Source organism: Plectropomus leopardus, chromosome 9 (assembly GCF_026936395.1).
Source record: "Plectropomus leopardus strain MGB_pleo_1.0 chromosome 9, ASM2693639v1, whole genome shotgun sequence".
Classification (NCBI taxonomy): domain Eukaryota; kingdom Metazoa; phylum Chordata; class Actinopteri; order Perciformes; family Serranidae; genus Plectropomus; species Plectropomus leopardus.
In genome coordinates, this window is record NC_142184.1 from 4,256,445 (window position 1) to 4,273,773 (window position 17,329).

At 39.4% G+C, this 17,329-nt stretch overlaps 2 protein-coding genes across 3 annotated transcripts in view; one reads left to right on the top strand and one right to left on the bottom strand.

Moving 5' to 3' along the window:
* The first annotated feature begins 114 nt into the window (after positions 1-114).
* Positions 115-12,220, top strand: avpr2ab (arginine vasopressin receptor 2a, duplicate b). Of its 2 annotated transcripts, XM_088081726.1 has the most exons (7): positions 115-250; positions 4,601-4,875; positions 5,758-6,003; positions 6,255-6,401; positions 6,503-6,794; positions 7,349-7,567; positions 8,501-12,220. In XM_088081726.1, the coding sequence occupies exons 2-7, from the start codon at positions 4,606-4,608 to the stop codon at positions 8,683-8,685; spliced, it is 1,359 nt and encodes a 452-aa protein (XP_087937852.1). In that variant the 5' UTR covers positions 115-250; positions 4,601-4,605; the 3' UTR covers positions 8,686-12,220. The 2 variants fall into 2 exon arrangements, with proteins under 2 accessions (XP_087937852.1, XP_042348062.2); XM_042492128.2 differs by lacking the exon at positions 115-250 and having other exon boundaries at positions 3,909-4,875.
* Positions 11,970-17,329, bottom strand: part of LOC121947247 (monocarboxylate transporter 1-like) — a 35,610-nt gene continuing 30,250 nt past the window's right edge. Inside the window, exon 5 of the mRNA XM_042492211.2 lies at positions 11,970-16,703. Within this exon, the coding sequence (XP_042348145.2) occupies positions 16,414-16,703 (290 nt within the window). The 3' untranslated portion in view covers positions 11,970-16,413. The remainder of the gene's footprint in view (positions 16,704-17,329) is intronic.

Below are 17,329 nucleotides of genomic sequence, written 5' to 3' on the forward strand. Positions count from 1 at the left end.
AGTACCCATTCTTTATCTTACTGCTGCTTTTCATGAGAGAGGCGAGAAGAGGGAGGGATGTTTTAAAAGAGGAGGGGGGGGCGGGATGGGGAGACAGGAGTCAGCAGCGTGAGTTGGCAGAGGTCACCCTCGGAGTAATAAGCAAGAGGGAAACACAGCATGGACGCGGTTAGTGTGTGCAACAGCAGATCAGGTTGTCCTGGATCCTACAGATGCTTCACGGGACGCTGAGGACGAGGACGAGGACGAGGTGAGCGAGTCTTCTATATTTACTTGTGCTTCGTCCTCTCTTTGAAATGGGAAATTAAAATCTGTGCAAGTGGCTGTTAACTTTTAAACGAGGCTGTAGAGGTTACAGGTGGATGTTTAGTTTTGTGTTTAGTGAGAATTTATTTATTAAAGTTGATGGGAGTTCGTTTTTGACAGGAGGAAACTACAAAAGAACGATGAAAAACACGCAGAGAGGTATAAAAGGGGCTGATTTGGGCTTTTTGTGAAAAGAAAAATAAGTTTTGAACAGCAGGTGTGCAGTCTTCTAATTGGATTAACATAGCAAAAGGATGTCAGCAAACTGTGAATTGGAACAGGGACTCTGGTGAAGCCAACATCATCTATATGAAGGGTTCCCACACATACTCACGGACAAAATTTCAAAACTTTTCCATGACTTTAACAGGAACTGGCCCTTTTTTTCCACACTTGCATGGCGTTTTTCAAACATATCAGGTTCGAGCTCTATTCAAACATAATTTCAGCTGGATGGCGTTCATGAAGGGAGAGACGAACGGCGGGTTGAAAATGAGAAAATGAACCTGATGGTAAAGAAAATGTCACACAGACGCATATTAAAACTACATTAAGTCAACAGCTACTGAAAATTAACCTGCTTTCACATCACGTCATGTGGAAGGTATGTAATGTAATTATACATAACACGATTTCAATAGTTTTTAGCAAATCCATTAATTTTACAGGCCTGGAAGACGTGATTGTAAGATTCCCCGACTTTTCCAGGTTTTCCATGACCGTGTGAACCCCGTATATGGGCTGAAGTCAACACTGTATTAAACCCTGCGTAGTGTTTTTTAATTGTATCTCTGGCTGCATTTTTCACTTTCAAACTATCTATATCCTCAAGTTGCCACTTCAATGTTTTATTTTAACCTAATCAAGACATTAAAATCTAATAAAGATAAAAAATCATCTATTATCTCTTTATTAGATTTCCTTTGAGATAGTGAGATCATTTTTTAAGTTTGTTATTTTATAAACAGCAGGCTCATGTTTTCTGCTTTAACAAAACGCGGTTTTAAGGATGTTTTATTGTAGCGACTCTTAACGTGCTGTCTAACTGTTTCCAGTCTTGTGTTCAGAAGAAAAATTACTGTCAAAAGTTATTTTTCAAAACCGGACTAACAGATCCAAGGACTGCTGAGAGGCCTGGAAAGCCTGTTTTGTGTTTACAGATGGATGACAGTGACAGCAGCTTTCTTTTGTTCAGCTTTTCTGTTGACAGAAGTGGGAGAAACACACAGTAAAGTGGAAACAGACAAGCTGTTTGCTCTAATGCAGAGGTGTCCAAACTTTTTTCAGGCTAGATAATGTGAAAATACCTGGGGCCAGCTGCCTCTCGCATGAAATGGATTATTTAAAAGAAAGTCCCACACAAATTACACACAACAGTTTGAACTTTTGGTGGAAAAGAATCCTGAGAGCGGTGGCCCCCGCTGCTGACTTTTAGCTTTTCTGCCTAACAGGAAATGTCTGCTGTTAGGTAACCGTTTGTTTGTTTGTTTATCGTCTCTTTGTAAAAACATATTCTTCCGCCTGCATAGTTCCTAACTGGTGCATGTCTCCAAAATGTGTGATAGTCCTGCATCATGAGGTGAGTCAAAACAGGAAAAATGAACCTGCCTGACAAACCAATATTGAGTGTTGAGCCACATGCAGGATATTTTGAACAATAAGCCCTGAGCCCTTTAACACTTACAGACCGTTTGGGGCATTTTACGTGCTTATTATTCCTCATTTTTTTTATAATTTTGGCTGTGCTCATGCATATGTCATCGATTTTGGCAATACTGTGCATTTTTGCTTCATCTTGGAATTTCCAGCTCAGCTCCTACAATAAGTCTAAAATACACCGCATAAACAAAATGTTTCCATTCATACTGTGAAGTGCAAAAAATGCGACACTGAAACCCATTCAAACCCCCCAAAAATGTTGATCCTACAGCCGTCTAAGCATCAAAACATGCACTGTATTATTTCTGGGTGTCATTTTTACTATTTTCCACCTGATGATGTAATTTTTACCATTTTTGCCATATAGAGAAAATACATGCAGGTGCACTGCCACAATCAATGTTGCTGCCAATCACTGACACAATCAAAAATTATAATAAATAATAATAATAATTATCATTATTATTATCATCATTTTTCCTTTAAATCTATTTTTTCTCAGCATTTATTATTTCTATTCTTGTCTTTTACTTTACTGTATTCTTAGTCTAGCTTTTCATCAACTAATTTATTACTATTATTATTATTATTATTATTATTATTATTATTATTTTAGCTGTAAATCTTTTTCATTGTCATAAGTGTTGATCTTGTTTTGTCTTTTTAATCTAGTTTTTAGGATATCATAAATTTAACTATATTATAATAATAATTATTATGGCTTTTGTTTAACTATTTTACTTAGTTCATTTTAACACTATATTTAGTTTTCTTATTTTTAAGTAAATTTTATTGTTGTTTTTTGCCACCATTTTTATTCTGCATTTGTCTTTTTATTTTATCTTATTAAGTTTGTAGTCTAGAGTTCAATCAACTATTTTATCATTATTATTATTATTAAAGCTTTTTAATCTTTTTTATCGTCAATCGTTCTTGTTTTGTCTTTTTAAGATATCAGATATCTAGTTCTGTACCCTAGTGTTTTATTTCACCCTGTTTTACTATTATTACTGTTATGAAAGCTTTTCTATCTTTTTTAATACATTTTTTCTCATTTTTATTGTTTCACATGCATTAGTATCATATTGTGAAAATGTTTAGTCTTTTTCGTTGTTTTTACAATCTGCACTTGTTCTGTCTTATAATCGGTCAGTCATCTGTGAAGCACTCTGAACAGAGCTTATCTGTGTGAAAGGTGTAACGCAAATATAAAACTGCTTTTGTTGTGAAAGGTCAAAAGCAGAAGGATGTTGCATTGAATGGAAATACTCAAGTAAAGCATAACACCCACAAAAAGTGGAGCACTTGTCTCTAAATGTATTCTTCTGTTTGCTTTTACAGAAAGTTTTTGTTGGTAGTCCCTAACTGACAGTGAGTGTGTAATGTCGATCGCTGCAGATTGATCAAACGACTGTGACCTTATTAGAGGCTGCACATTTGCACTCATGAGGGGCCCTCTCTGCATGCCTCTGCGATTGTGTGTGTCTCTTTGTGTGTTGAACTGTAAAAGTGTGTGAAGGCGCTACTGTAAACATGTTTCACGTCTCTTTGTTTTACAATTAACGCACTCGGCGAAGCTTGACCCGACACATACCCTCCTGTTAACCTTAGCTGTGTGTTTGTGGGATGTTTACAGGCTGCAGAGGTCAGGTGAAATCAACGTTGCACCAACACTGACTGCAAACGTGCAGCTATATGCACACAACTGGAGTCCATGATCATTATAAACAAACCGCGAACTAAATGACGCTCATGCCTGTTTCATAATCACAGACACCACAATACATCCTGTGATCATTTCTGGCAATATGTCCGATGTTAATTGGCATTCACTAATTGGATGAACCATCACGCAATAAATTAACAGGCAGCTGTGTATTTCCATATAATGCATACATTTACTCCACTACAATTCACATGGAAATATTGTTCTTTTGCTCCGCTACATTTATTTGACAGTTTTAGTTTTTAGCTACTGAGGATACAGATTTTAACTTACACATCATAAAAATGTTAAAAATGCTAATTACTTCATAAATATATCACATTACAGGAACGTTTCATAAATAATGTTGCGTAATCTCAGGCCTCAATAAAACATTTTCTGAATAAATGTTCCTCCTTTGATCTCAATCAGGGCAGAGAGAGGAGCAGCTGCTGCCAGTGAAAGCAAATTTTTAGGGGCCGTTTACATGGCAACGGTTCTTGCATGAAACGTTAAACTTTTGTTGCAATTTGGCCTTTTGTTCACACAGCAACGGCGTTTGTGAGGCCTGAAAACGCAAACTTTTGGAACCAGATATCAGACTGTCACTGTTTGAAAACGCCACCCCGTCTGTCACTGTGTAAAATGGCAACGCACGGACCACACATGCGCATTACGTTTCAGGTAACAACAGTAACAACAATGGCCGACTACAGGCCTGTGTTTGTGCTGCTGACTCTACTGAAGTTATGAACGCTGCCAGTTCTCATGTGTGCGCACGCCATTATCGTCTTGTTTGTTTATACTCACTGCTGTAGATTTTAGGTTTTATGTTTTTGAAATACAGATTGCTGCTGCTCGTTGTGTTTAGGGACTGCAATCAAATTTCCTTCAGGATAATAATTATATTTTTGTCTCCTCCTCTCGCAGCTAACATGTCTGTCTCCATGGTAACGGACTCGTACCCGTCAGTCGGCTGGTCAGTGGTGTCCGTGACCCCGGCGGGTACGAACGCCTCGGACTGGGAGCGTGACGCCGTTCTGGCGGTGGCAGAGGTTGTGGTGCTGGCCGTCATCTTGGTGATGGCGCTGCTCGGCAACGGGCTGGTGCTGGTGGTGTTGCTAAGGCGGAGACGACACCACAACCCACTGCACCAGTTCATGCTCAACCTCTGTCTGGCCGACCTGGTGGTGGCGCTGTTCCAGGTAACATTTAAATTTAACGTTTAAGCTTTTTGGGGACCAGAGTTTGGGTTGCCAGTATATATTTTATATATATATATATATTTCCTTCTTGTTCACTGATGATTTATTTTAATAAGTTGCTAAATCTTTCTCCTGTTGCGTTTTTTTAAAACAACCCCTCTGAGAGGATCCGTAAAGCCGCTAAATAGCAATAAAGTCGGCACATTAGTAGTCCTCTCCTCCCGTCACCCTGGGACCTTAGATCGTCTTGTTCGTTTTCTTTTTGGACGTGGAAATGTTGCTTTATTGCACAACATCTATAACAGTGTCCCCTACACAATAGTGAAAACACGGAATTGACTGACGGAAAATGTCGTCAATGGCGGCAAAGAGTTAAAAAAGAAACAATGGGGGAAACCCTGCTGCTGACTGATGACATGTTGTGGACTGACACGCAGCATCATGCAGTGTATGTAGCACCGGTGGAGCAAAACCATGGGCAAAACGGGCGAAATCAAAGCAATTTATGCTTATTATTATTGGTTCTATTTAGCGGCCAAAATTTTTACTATTGGAATTATCGGTATGACATCAGAAGTCCCATTATCGGCCCGATAATTATCGTGCATCCCTACTAAATATACTGTTAGCTGCCAACAAGAAAGCTGTAACACGAAAAGATCACAGAATACTTAGCTCATGAACTGAATGCTTAAATAAATACAAATGTGACGACCTGTTTGTACACACCGAGTGTTTAACGGTACTGAAGTGAAAAAATAAAGTATAAAAATAAATGAAAAAGAAAGCCTCAGAAACACAAGGCCACAGGTGCACACACCTGTACCGGGTGCCCCCTCTCCCTGCGTCTCACCCGTTCTCCCCCTCGTCCCCCTCTCTGAGGTGCTGCCCCAGCTGGTGTGGGATGCTAAAGGGCGTTTTCCCGGCCCAGACTTCCTGTGTCGCCTGGTGAAATACCTGCAGGTCCTCGGGATGTTCGCCTCCTCCTACATGATCGTGGCCATGACGGTGGACCGGCACTACGCCATCTGCTGCCCTCTGCAGGCGCACCGCAGCGGCGCCACCCAACGCTGGAACAGCTTCATACTGCTGGCGTGGGGGCTGTCGCTGCTGCTCAGCCTGCCACAGGTAGGGTGAAACCTGAAGGGTGACACAGGCTGATCAACAGGTGCTGCAGATCACTGTTACTTGAATGATAACATTTCAATAAAAATCCAAAAAAAATCTCTGATATAATTTCTCTGCACATGATTTTCCTCATTTGTATTAAATTTCTTTCAGTCGAAAATGATTTAGTAACCTGAAAGTCTGTTTGAAATCAGAAGGAAGTAAGATGGACGTTTACAAACAGCGGCCCAAAAACCTCTTTTCTCCTCCAGGTTTTCATCTTCTCCCGGTCAGAAGTGGCTCCAGGGGTCTACGAGTGTTGGGGCACCTTTGCCGAGTCCTGGGGCCTCAAAGCATACGTGACCTGGATGACCCTGGCCGTCTTCATCCTCCCCGCCCTCGTCATCACGGTCTGCCAGGTAGAGGCGGATCAGAACAGGACCGAATTTAATTTTTCTTTCTGTGGAAACAGCTGATTTTAATTCACCACAACATCACTGTACGTCTCATTCTCCATCAGGTGCGAATCTTCAAGGAGATCCACACCAACCTGTACCTGAAGTCAGTGCGCCGCCTGTCCCCCGCCTCCCTCGCTCCGTCCAGACGGGACAGCCAGAGGGGAGGAGGAGTAGGCGGGAGCAGAGGGAGGTCCAGTATGTCTCTGTATGTTTCACCGCTCATGTTCAACAACCCTGGGAGTGACACCCGCTGTGACCCTGGGTCCGTCTATCAGCACCTGCCCATGGGTCCCATCAGGCCCAGCAGCATCATGTCACACTGCGACATTCACACCTACAAGGCTGTTCACGCAGGTGAGATCCACACAGTGCCAAATTTGTCCCGAAAGCTTTTTTTATTGCACAGTAAAAATATACATTGCAAATCATTTTTAGACTTTTAGTATACATAAGGTGCCAGAGTGCATAAAACAGTGCCGAATTAGAGCTCTTCACTTTAAAAAAGTGAAGAGGTCCTAGCTAAGCCCCTAAGGTCCTAAAATCCAAGAACTGTCCGAAAATCTGAGAAACGTCCTGAAATACTAGAAACAACCTAAAATCCTTAAAGGTCCTAAAATCCAAGAAACAAAATAAAATTCTAGAAATGCCCTTAAATACTAGAGAAGTGCTAAAATCCAAGAAATGACTTCAAATTCTAGAAACGCCCTTAACCTTAGAAACGTCCTAAAATCTGAGAAGCGTCCTAAAATCCTAGAAAGCTGTTTGGCGCTGCTGCGCCTGGCCTCCTGTCATTTTGCAAAATTTGCACCAAAGCAGAGTAAGCTGAATATTGCTGCCTTAGATAGTTATTCTGTTCAGGTTTTTTTCCTTCCTCTTTATGCGTCCTCATCTTGTGTGTTTCCTGTCAGCTGAGCAGTCGCCTGACGTGCTGCCTGAGCCTGTAGCGCCGTCTGCCGTCTGCTGCCCCCCGCCCAAAGCCCCCCCGGCCCGTGGCGGAGAGGTAACGGCGGCCATGTCAAAGACAGTGAGGATGACGTTGGTCATTGTGCTGGTCTACTCGCTCTGCTGGGCCCCGTTCTTCAGCGTCCAGCTGTGGGCCGCCTGGGACCCCGACCCCCCTCAGAACGGTACTTCTATACTACTTATACTTACAAGTGTGCTACTCGCTAATATTTCACGTGGTTACGTCTCCGGTCTGATCTCAAGCTTACAGCTGCACGCTATGTTTTTTTTTTACATGATGTAACAGAAGTGCATATTTAAGGTTTCTGAGGTGGACAGAGGGCTCCAAAATTGAATTTAATTAAATTTTTGTTTGTTCCGCTCATGTTAATGCACAACAATCAGATTTACATTCAAAACAACTCTAATACACATTTCAGGACAAAAAATCTTATTTACCTGCCCTTTTCTAATAACAAATATAAACAAAATTAATAAATGGTCTGTCAAACAAAATTTTTGTTGGCACAAGGTGTCATCTTCCAATCAGGAGCAGCTGCTGAGTCAGGTGGGACACTGGGTAAAATTCGGGATACCTGGGGCGGCCTTTAGCTCACCTGCTATTGTGTGCTCTGGCGAGGCCTTTGCAGCGACCCGGGTTTGATTCCAGCCTGTGGCTCTCTCTCTCTCACACTTCCTGTCATTCTACAGCTGTCCTATCAATGAACAGAAAAATCCCAAAAAATAATCTTTAAAAAAAAAAAACAAAACGTTGGTACACCTGTCAGGTATTTGGTTTGATATCAGGTTGCATGTTTCTACAGTAGCCCACAACGGACAAACCAAACACTGGCTCTAGACAGGTCCATTCAACTTTTCGTGTCAGCCGCAAAAAACAGCAGCTCCTCCATGACGAGAGCATTAAAGGAGCATTTCAATGTAGCTGTAATGGAGTATTTTTACACTGTGGTACTTTTATTTGACTAGAGTCTGATTAGGTCCTCAACCAATTAATCTGATCTGATTATATTTAAACCTGCCTCAATGTGCAAACCTCTTACTGTGTGTGTGTGTGTGTGTGTGTGTGTGTGTGTGTGTGTGTGTGTGTGTGTGTGCAGGTGCAGTGTTCACCCTGCTGATGCTGCTGGCCAGTCTGAACTCGTGCACTAACCCCTGGATCTACTCCGCCTTCTCCAGCAGCGTTTCCCCGGAGCTCCGTCTGCTGCTCCTCTGCCGCTCACACTCACAGCGCCGGGGATCGATACCCAACGACTCCACCACCACACACACCTCCAACTACTGACCGACCCCACCACACACACCTCCAACTACTGACCGACTCTGCCACACACACCTCCAACTACTGACCGACCCTGCCACACACACCTCCAACTACTGACCGACTGACTGCACCACACACACCTCCAACTACTGACCGACCCTGCCACACACACCTCCAACTACTGACCGACCCTGCCACACACACCTCCAACTACTGACCGACCCTGCCACACACACCTCCAACTACTGACCGACCCCGCCACACACACCTCCAACTACTGACCGACTGACTCCACCACACACACCTCCAACTACTGACCGACTGACTCCACCACACACACCTCCAACTACCAGTGATGGAAATTAACTAAGTACATCTACTAAAGCACTGTACTTAAGAATGAACTACTAGCTACACTATACTTTTACTTCACTACATTTCTCCGACAGCTTTAGTTACATTACACATTAAGATTTTTGCATAAAAAACAGAAGACAGGTATATTAAATATGATGGTTGTTGTAAATTAATTTACCAAACAGTTTATACAAATGCAGATGCAACTATTATTTGATCAATCAATCATTCCAATCACGGAAAATTAATTGGCAAACACTCTGATAAAGTCTTTTTGTTCTTTTATATTAATTTGTGAGTTTCTGGGCTGTTATTTTCAATTGATGTATAATTTTGAGATTTTTTTCCTTCCTTTTTTTGATGTCCTTTTTTCAATTCTTTTTCTTCAATAACTTTGAGTTTTGGGGTGTTTTTCTATTTTATAGAAGTACAGCTGCAATGATTTGTTGATTAATCAGTCACTCTATTCACAAAAAATAACTGGAAACTATTGACAAACATTGAAGTCTTGTTCCATTTTTTGTGTTTTTATTTTTCATCTAAAAACATAATGGTATCGTGACAAAAAAACTGGAATTTAAAGGGTTAAAATTTTGAAATTTGAATATTTTATATTTATTATTGTGGTGTTCTTTGTAATTTTGGTTATCATTTTGAGGAGAGGGGGTTAAATGTTTTTTTCCCTTCTTTTTTTGGATATCTTTTTGCATCTTTTTTTATATTTGTTTTGGGGGGTGGGTTTTTTTTTTCTTTTAATAATAGTTTGGGGTTGTTTTTTCTTTTTTTTAAATAATTTGGGAGAAGTTCAGGATGTTTTTTTTAGTAATTTGATGGAGTGTCTTCTTTCTTTTGAAGATTTTTCTGCATTTTTGGTACTTTTACGTTTCTTACTCTAAGTACATTTTCCTAATTATACTTCACCTGCTTTTACTTTAGTGCCATATTCAATGCAGCACTTCTACTTGTAACAGAGTATTTTCACAGGGTGGTATTTGTACTTTTACTTAAGTAAAGGATCTGAATACTTCTTCCACTGACTGACTCCTCCATCACACACACCTCCAACTACTGACCGACACACACAACCGACACAGTTCACGGCTGAGCCCCTCATGTAACACAAAAACACCAAGTTTATATGTTATAACGTTACTCTCTTTACTATGCTACATAATTAATAATTACACTTTCACACACACAGTTATGTTAAACAGATAGTTTGACATTTTGGGAGATTACTGACTGGTTTTCGTGATTTGTGCTATATTAAAACGATAGATACCAATCTTCTCATTTCACTGTCTGTGATTAAAAACAAGATAACGAGCTACGAAGCTAACGGCTACAACAACTAGACGGTTAAGCTACGTTAGCATAAAACTTAGCTAGCCAGTCTGACTCTGCCCGAAAAACGACAAAATCCAACTAAAAGCAACTCTAATTAACCAAAGAATTAACACTTTATATCTACAGTACATTCATTTGTGCGAAGAAAATGCGTTAAAAACAACATTTCGCCGTTTGAAAGGGTGTGTACCTGACTAATTCCCGGTGTTGAGGCGTTGCCAGGAAACACCATAGACTTAGCGCTCTCATCCAAGAAGTAGTCGGTGACAATACCCAGGTATAAAATGGCGAAATTGTGTTTTTTACACAATTACTAAGGTCTTGGTAGACGGATTTATCGCACTAATCAACACCTTAAATCTTCTGTGTTTAATTCGTATAACTAAACAAATCCTTCAAATGACAAATTGTGATTTAATATGTGGTTGTGTGCCGGTCAGGATTATTTCCTGGTGGCGATAACTTCCTGGAGGGAAAACTGGATTAAAAGGATACTTAATCAGTTTTAAAAAAGCTTTTTATCACACGAAGTGAGTAAAATGTTTGGTTCTATGGTAAATTTCCCAACTTACCAGCATCTTGATCTCTCAGCCTAGGTGACTTTTGTTGGCTCTAAGGCTGTTGGGATTTTGCTTTCTGTATGTCCCTCTATGAACACAAAGAGTACAAAAGCTAACAAGAGAGTTACCCGCCCCTCTTTTGCTCTCAAACTCCTCCAAACTGAGATAAAGTTAAAACTAGGCAGTGCTAATCAAATATAAACCAATATTTTGTTACAGTATTGCCCATTTCTCACCTAAAATGTTTTCAGAGATTTATTTCAGCCCACCATTCATTTGTAATTCAAGATCGTTTGTAACCAACTGGCCACCATATTGTTTCCTGTGATTTTTCTTATAATTACATTACATTAAAAACATTACATTACAAATAAACTTCAGGAATGTTATTCAGCACAACATATCTGAACGATTATAGTATGTATGAATATAAATGACAAAAATTGAATAAATAAGCAGACATGGGGAAAAAACAAAGTCAGATCCAAATATAGGAAAATAAATGTATTGTAAAATTTATAAAATAATCAACTGATTTGTGAGATATAACATCCTGCTGTTAGGTGGATCTTATTTCTGCAATCTGTAAAACAAATCAATTTTTTTTCTTCAGGAAGTCATAAGCACAATACCACAATTTGTCATCTTGTCAACTTTAACACTAACCTATACAAATAGATAAATATGTACAAATTTAAAAAATGTATATAAAGTGTTAATAAGTGTGCTTTAGGGGTGCTAGATGCATTTTGCTTCATTTGGATAGAGTCTGGGTAGCTTTTTAGCGCAGTAATGTTAGCTCCACCGTATTCGTCATATTGATCATCAAGGAAGCAAATAAGGCTATGCAAACTTCCCATAATTTCAAACTATTCATGTAAGTACAACAGGTAATTACAATCAACTGTAATAAATTTTATAAAGAGTAATTATTGTAAATAATGTGTTTTGAGTGATTTTTCTGCACCTGACTGCTGATTTGAAACAAATTTCCTTTTCAGTTTGGAAAGAATAAAAGCAAATGCGATGAAAATTGTTTGAAAAAAAATTTATTCATTCTCTCAACAGTCATAAAAACACTTCATACATACACACATAAAAACACCTGTCACTACTAAAATAAACATTTTTCAGAAACAATGATTTGTTCTTTTTCTTTTAACATGAAAATGTGCTATGGATATATACGGTACCGTTTTTAAAAACCCCTGCACTGAAAAACATTCACGTTTCAATGAAATGGTTTAGTTGCAGTCTATCAAAGTGTCACCTCTCCCTTTTACATACTCATATCGAAGGTAAAATAACTGAAGGTTTTAATCAATTTTGAATCAGAGTGAATCAAACTGGCCTGTTGAATAACAGTGTATTATGTACCCATGATGTAGATCTGCTGTAACTGAAGGAAAATCAGGGTTTAGAGCAGGGGAATGTGGACACACCGAGACAGCTGGGCCATCTGCAGCTAATTTCTCTACTCCTCTCCCTAAAATATGGACCTGAACCAGAGAGAAATCAGTCTCCCATTTGTACCAACAGACATCTGTTATCATCAATCTTAGACAAAACCTTACACTTTGAAATGGTTTAAAAACTAATACTTACATTTGGTCAGTAAAATTACCAAAACCTTTCAAACAAACGAAACAGGAAGCACACAGTGTAAACGTTCACCCTTCAACACATTCATTTACATTGCCACTTAAATAGAAAATGTGAAGCATTTTCTTTGTACAGAGGGAAATATTGGACCAAACGACCGCCCATGAAGGAATTTATAAAAGTAATGTTTCTTTGCAGAAACCGAACAGTTGTATCTTTCATTTCGAATATTTTCTTCATATTAATAAGGATTAAGATTGTATTATTACGTTTTTTGTTTTTGTCAACAAATCCCATCCCATCCTCTCTGTGGCTCTCAGCCCACTGCTTCTGTAAATCTTAATAAAACAGTTCACAAGTATGTACCTTCATTTAAAAAAATAAATCTATAACTTCCTAAAATAGCTGGGCACTGTAGTTTGTATCAGATGTTACTCAAACAGAAGGAAAAAGTGTATTTGTTGGGGACTATTTTCTGCTGTTGATGATACACATCATTACTGAGTACAAAATAAGATATTTCAGTACTTTGTGTCGGGATAAATTCATTATTTATTTGGGTATTTTTGTGTTATTTGTTGACAAAAAGAAAAATATAGAACATTATCATCATTATTATCATTTATGGTACAGTGGAAGCTGCTTATAATTATCACCTGTGCCTGGGTCAAATTGATCCCAATAAACTGATTAGTATTATTGCAGATTTTTTAAATTTTTAAATTATTTTTTTAATGCAGATTTATATCAAATTCATATTTGTATATTTATTACATGAATAGGGCTGTACCCGACTGTGAATTACGTCAGTCGAATCAGATTTGGCTCTTCAATACGAATATTCGACAATTAATTTTGTTTTCCATGCAATGTTTTAAAAATTGAACGGCGCTCTGCAGGACGTTCAATGTGACTGCAGCATTAACGTAATATAATAAACAAGCTAAATGTGCTAACTGCATATCATAAATGTGCAACACACTAGATATCAAACAAAAGCCAGAGACTATGTCGAATTAAGCTGCTGTGAGCTTTAAATTCACAACTTTCGAGCAGAAAATCTCTCCTCTTTCCTCCTCTGTGTCCGCAGCTCTCTGTACCAAAGAGTAGCGTGAAAGTCAAGAGCGCTCACTCCGCAGCAAAATCTGGGGACTAAAACGTCCCTATAGGTACACTGCAGAGTACCTATATGTGTGTTGTCATGCATGAAAAGATCCAAAATGAACACTGTAAGCAGACTACTTGATTACTAAAAGCATTTAAAGAGGGATTTCATCCCAGCGTTTTTGATCACTATAAGCGGTTTCCACCGTATTTTAAAAAAAAGATGAGGGTAGATGTTAACCACCACTTGAAGAAATGATCACAGCCTAAATATTCAAATGAAAAGTGTAGTAAAAAAAAAGTTAAATAAAAAAAGGTAAAAACTTAAACTTTTCTTCAAAATTATTACTGAATATTTTGAAGAATGACACCTTAAAGTTAAAACGTTTAAACCAAATATTGAATAGTTTAAAACCTTCATTTATTTTCCCAGAAGAGAAAATAAGGAAAGCTTATTCAGGCTGAAGAGGTCTCAAATCTTCTGTTCCCTTTAATCTGGACACAAAAACTTCTCAAACAAACGTTGGCAGTAAACTCAGTCATTGATCATCATCGAATATCTGTGATTTCAAACTAAATCAAACATTGTGAATCTGATATGACACATTCTGTACAGACAAACTGTGAGACGTGTTTGATACTGCAACGGCTGAATCTCAAAACAAAAGGATTAAACCTGGCTATAAACTATATGTTAACACACACACACACACACACACACACACACACACACACACACACACACACACACACACACACACACACACACACACACACACACACACACACACAGATGTCTCTCTCACACACACTCTCTCCCAATCATCCAAGTACACTAAAATCCATTAAAAAGATTATTTGTAGTCAGATTGTCTTTACACAGTGAGCTAAAATAGATTCTTTTTTTTAAATCACAAAGGTTTGCTGATATAACTGTAAACTACAATCTGTTATTCACAATTTAAAAACAACACTCAGTTACTACAACTCCTCTAATCTATAATGGAAAATCAGGATTGTGTGCGACTCCAGAGTGAATTTCTTTTTTCCTATTTTGGCACCACAGCCGGGCAGGTCAACACACCACACACACCCCAGTTAACGCATCGATCTGGTACAATCACAGCCTCTTTTTCACCCCCAAAAAACAGCATGTGGTGTCATTTAATACTGTGAGTGCTGATCACACAGCGGGTAAAACCGGCGGGGCGTAACTGTGTGAGCGGTTTTGTTTAAATGTGTCTTTATCAATACGACGATGCATGATGAGTCGCTCTGGTTGGAGGGTGTATGACACAAAATTACACACACAAAGTGCACACGTTTATGTACAAACACACACTTAACAGTGCCTCCTACGCTGCAAACAGTGTGACCCTCTCAAGAGACTAAAACACTCTTTCTTTCCTATGTCTTTATGTTTTTAACCATTTTTTGTGCCTCATGTCCTCGACTACAAATGTCATGTCTGTCAACTCGGGGTGGGCGATACCACAAAAATTGGTTTTAATCCGATACCAAGTTATTCCAGGGCCAGAATCGCAGATATTGATACCAATACAATAGTTTTTATTAATAAAAATCATTAGATGATAAAGAGAAGTAACTACCGTTAAGATTTCACAGGGCTCCATGCTGCTTTCTACTGTTTACTGGCCTGTATGTGACGTTGAACAGGACACACCAAAACAATCCCCCACACACACGCAGTCATCTGCCGCAGAGCTGTGTACACAACCCTGCCCCACTGGCAATGGGAAATTAGTTTTCAACCTATTTTTAGCGGGTTTAAAAAACCTGTGTGCACACGCCAGTTTTGGTGGGAAAGGGGAATAAGAGGACACTGCTGGGTCTGGAGTGTGTTGTTTGAATGCGGAAAACATGAACGCGATGGAGGAGCAAACAGTTAATGCACTAGATGTGTTCACAACAACGTGGCGATGTTTGACAGTTTAACTGCTGAAATATAAACAGGTACGACACAGAAGAGAGAAACTAATCTCCTTTTTGGTATCCTATCGTTGCTAGGATCGATCTGTAAAATGGAAACTTAGTATCGAGAACATCGATATTTTGGGATCGATTCGCCCACCCCTACTGCTGCCATACTCCCTGCGGTGGTGAACTCCCAGATTTCTTTATTCCAAATTGTTCTAATTTTACGTGCAAAAATCTACATAAAAACCTGGAAATGTCACAACCTGAACAAACAGATTTACTGCATCTATAGTAAAGTGAATGTGTCCTTTTAATTCATGTCCAGCCCTTGAGGAGTGAAGTGATGCAAGTATGTGAGGGAAAATGTACAGTATTTTAAAAGTACTGTATGTACTCTGAGCCTCAGTTTAACTAAAGCAGAGTCGAGTGTGTGTTTGAGGTTCTGAAACTTTACGGCAGTTCAAGACCCTGAGAGTAAAGTCCTCATTATTTTTCTGGATTTTTTTAAACGTACAGTCATCCTGTCTGTTGTGCGTCTATCTGGTTTTTATACAACATGTAAGCGGTGTGTGAGCGCTCCTGGAGGACTTGAGTTCACCAAAGGCACGTCAAATACCAAAAACCAAAGGTCTCAACGAGTAGAAAAGCTGCTTGACGAGCTTCCCGGGCGGCGAAGCTTCACGTCACAGCAGCAGGTCTCAGGTTTTAATGACAATTTAATTTCTATGGCTTCAGGGTTGTTGTGTAAAAAGGTTTTATCTAAAGACGGCGTGCGGTTGCTGCAACTTGTGTGTTTCTGTGAAATACGTGCGTCCCTTTCGAGTCTGTTTTTGAAATTTTCCTACACTGTGTCCTCGTCCATCTTGGCGACTTCATCCATCGTGACAGCAGCCGGCACGTTGTTCTCCTCCATCGCCTCGTTTGATTTAGACGGAGAGGGAGGCGACAACATGGCGGTGCGCTCCTCCTTGGGCTCCTCCCTCTCTTTTCGCTCCGCCTCTTTCTTCTCGCGTGCCAGCAGACGGTAGTTGATGCTCATTCCAATGAAGAGGATCACACTTGCGACCATGAGGATGATGCCAGAGGAGATGTAGGTGTAGTCGTAGTGGTTGTAATAGTTATAGAAACTACCTGAGGGCGGAAAAAAAGAAAGAGACTCAGATTTAACATTTAACGTACATTTTGACCATTTTTTAACCAAGAGGTGACCTTAGAGGCCAAAAAATGACGCCAACACAAGAGTGCCAAAAACTGCAGTTCCTCTAATGACCACTTGAGGCTCCAAGAGCGAGTCAATCCTCATACAGGGTTCCCACACATTTTCATGGACAAAATTTCAAAACTTTTCCATGACTTTTTAAGGACCCATGATTATTATTATTATTGTAAACGTTTTTGCTCCTCTTGCCCGGCATTTTTTAAACATATCAATTTCAAACATAATTTCAGCTAGCTGAAAGGAGAGACGAGATACAGGGAAAAAATATGTAAAAATACATGCTGGTAAACAAAACGTCACGCGTCAATGCACGTTAGAGCTACATTAAACTGACGCCTTCAAAAAATTAATTTTTCATCATGTTACGCTGCATGGATTCATTACACAAAACACATTTTCATGATTTTTCCAAAACTTTCTGTGATTTTCAGACCACCTAATTGGAATTCATGTTTCTCTCTTTTACCAAAAACAAGATTTCTGCGTCACAGAACCTGACGTTTTTAATTTTGGCGTCCATGTTACCATGTTAGAGCAG

Coding starts and splice junctions, on each gene's coding strand:
- avpr2ab (XM_042492128.2), top strand. CDS start 4,501: ATGTTTTTGAAATACAGATTGCTGCTGCTCGTTGTGTTTAGGGACTGC. Junction 4,876..5,757: donor TGGTGGTGGCGCTGTTCCAG/GTAACATTTAAA, acceptor CCCCTCTCTGAG/GTGCTGCCCCAGCTGGTGTG. Junction 6,402..6,502: donor TCGTCATCACGGTCTGCCAG/GTAGAGGCGGAT, acceptor ATTCTCCATCAG/GTGCGAATCTTCAAGGAGAT.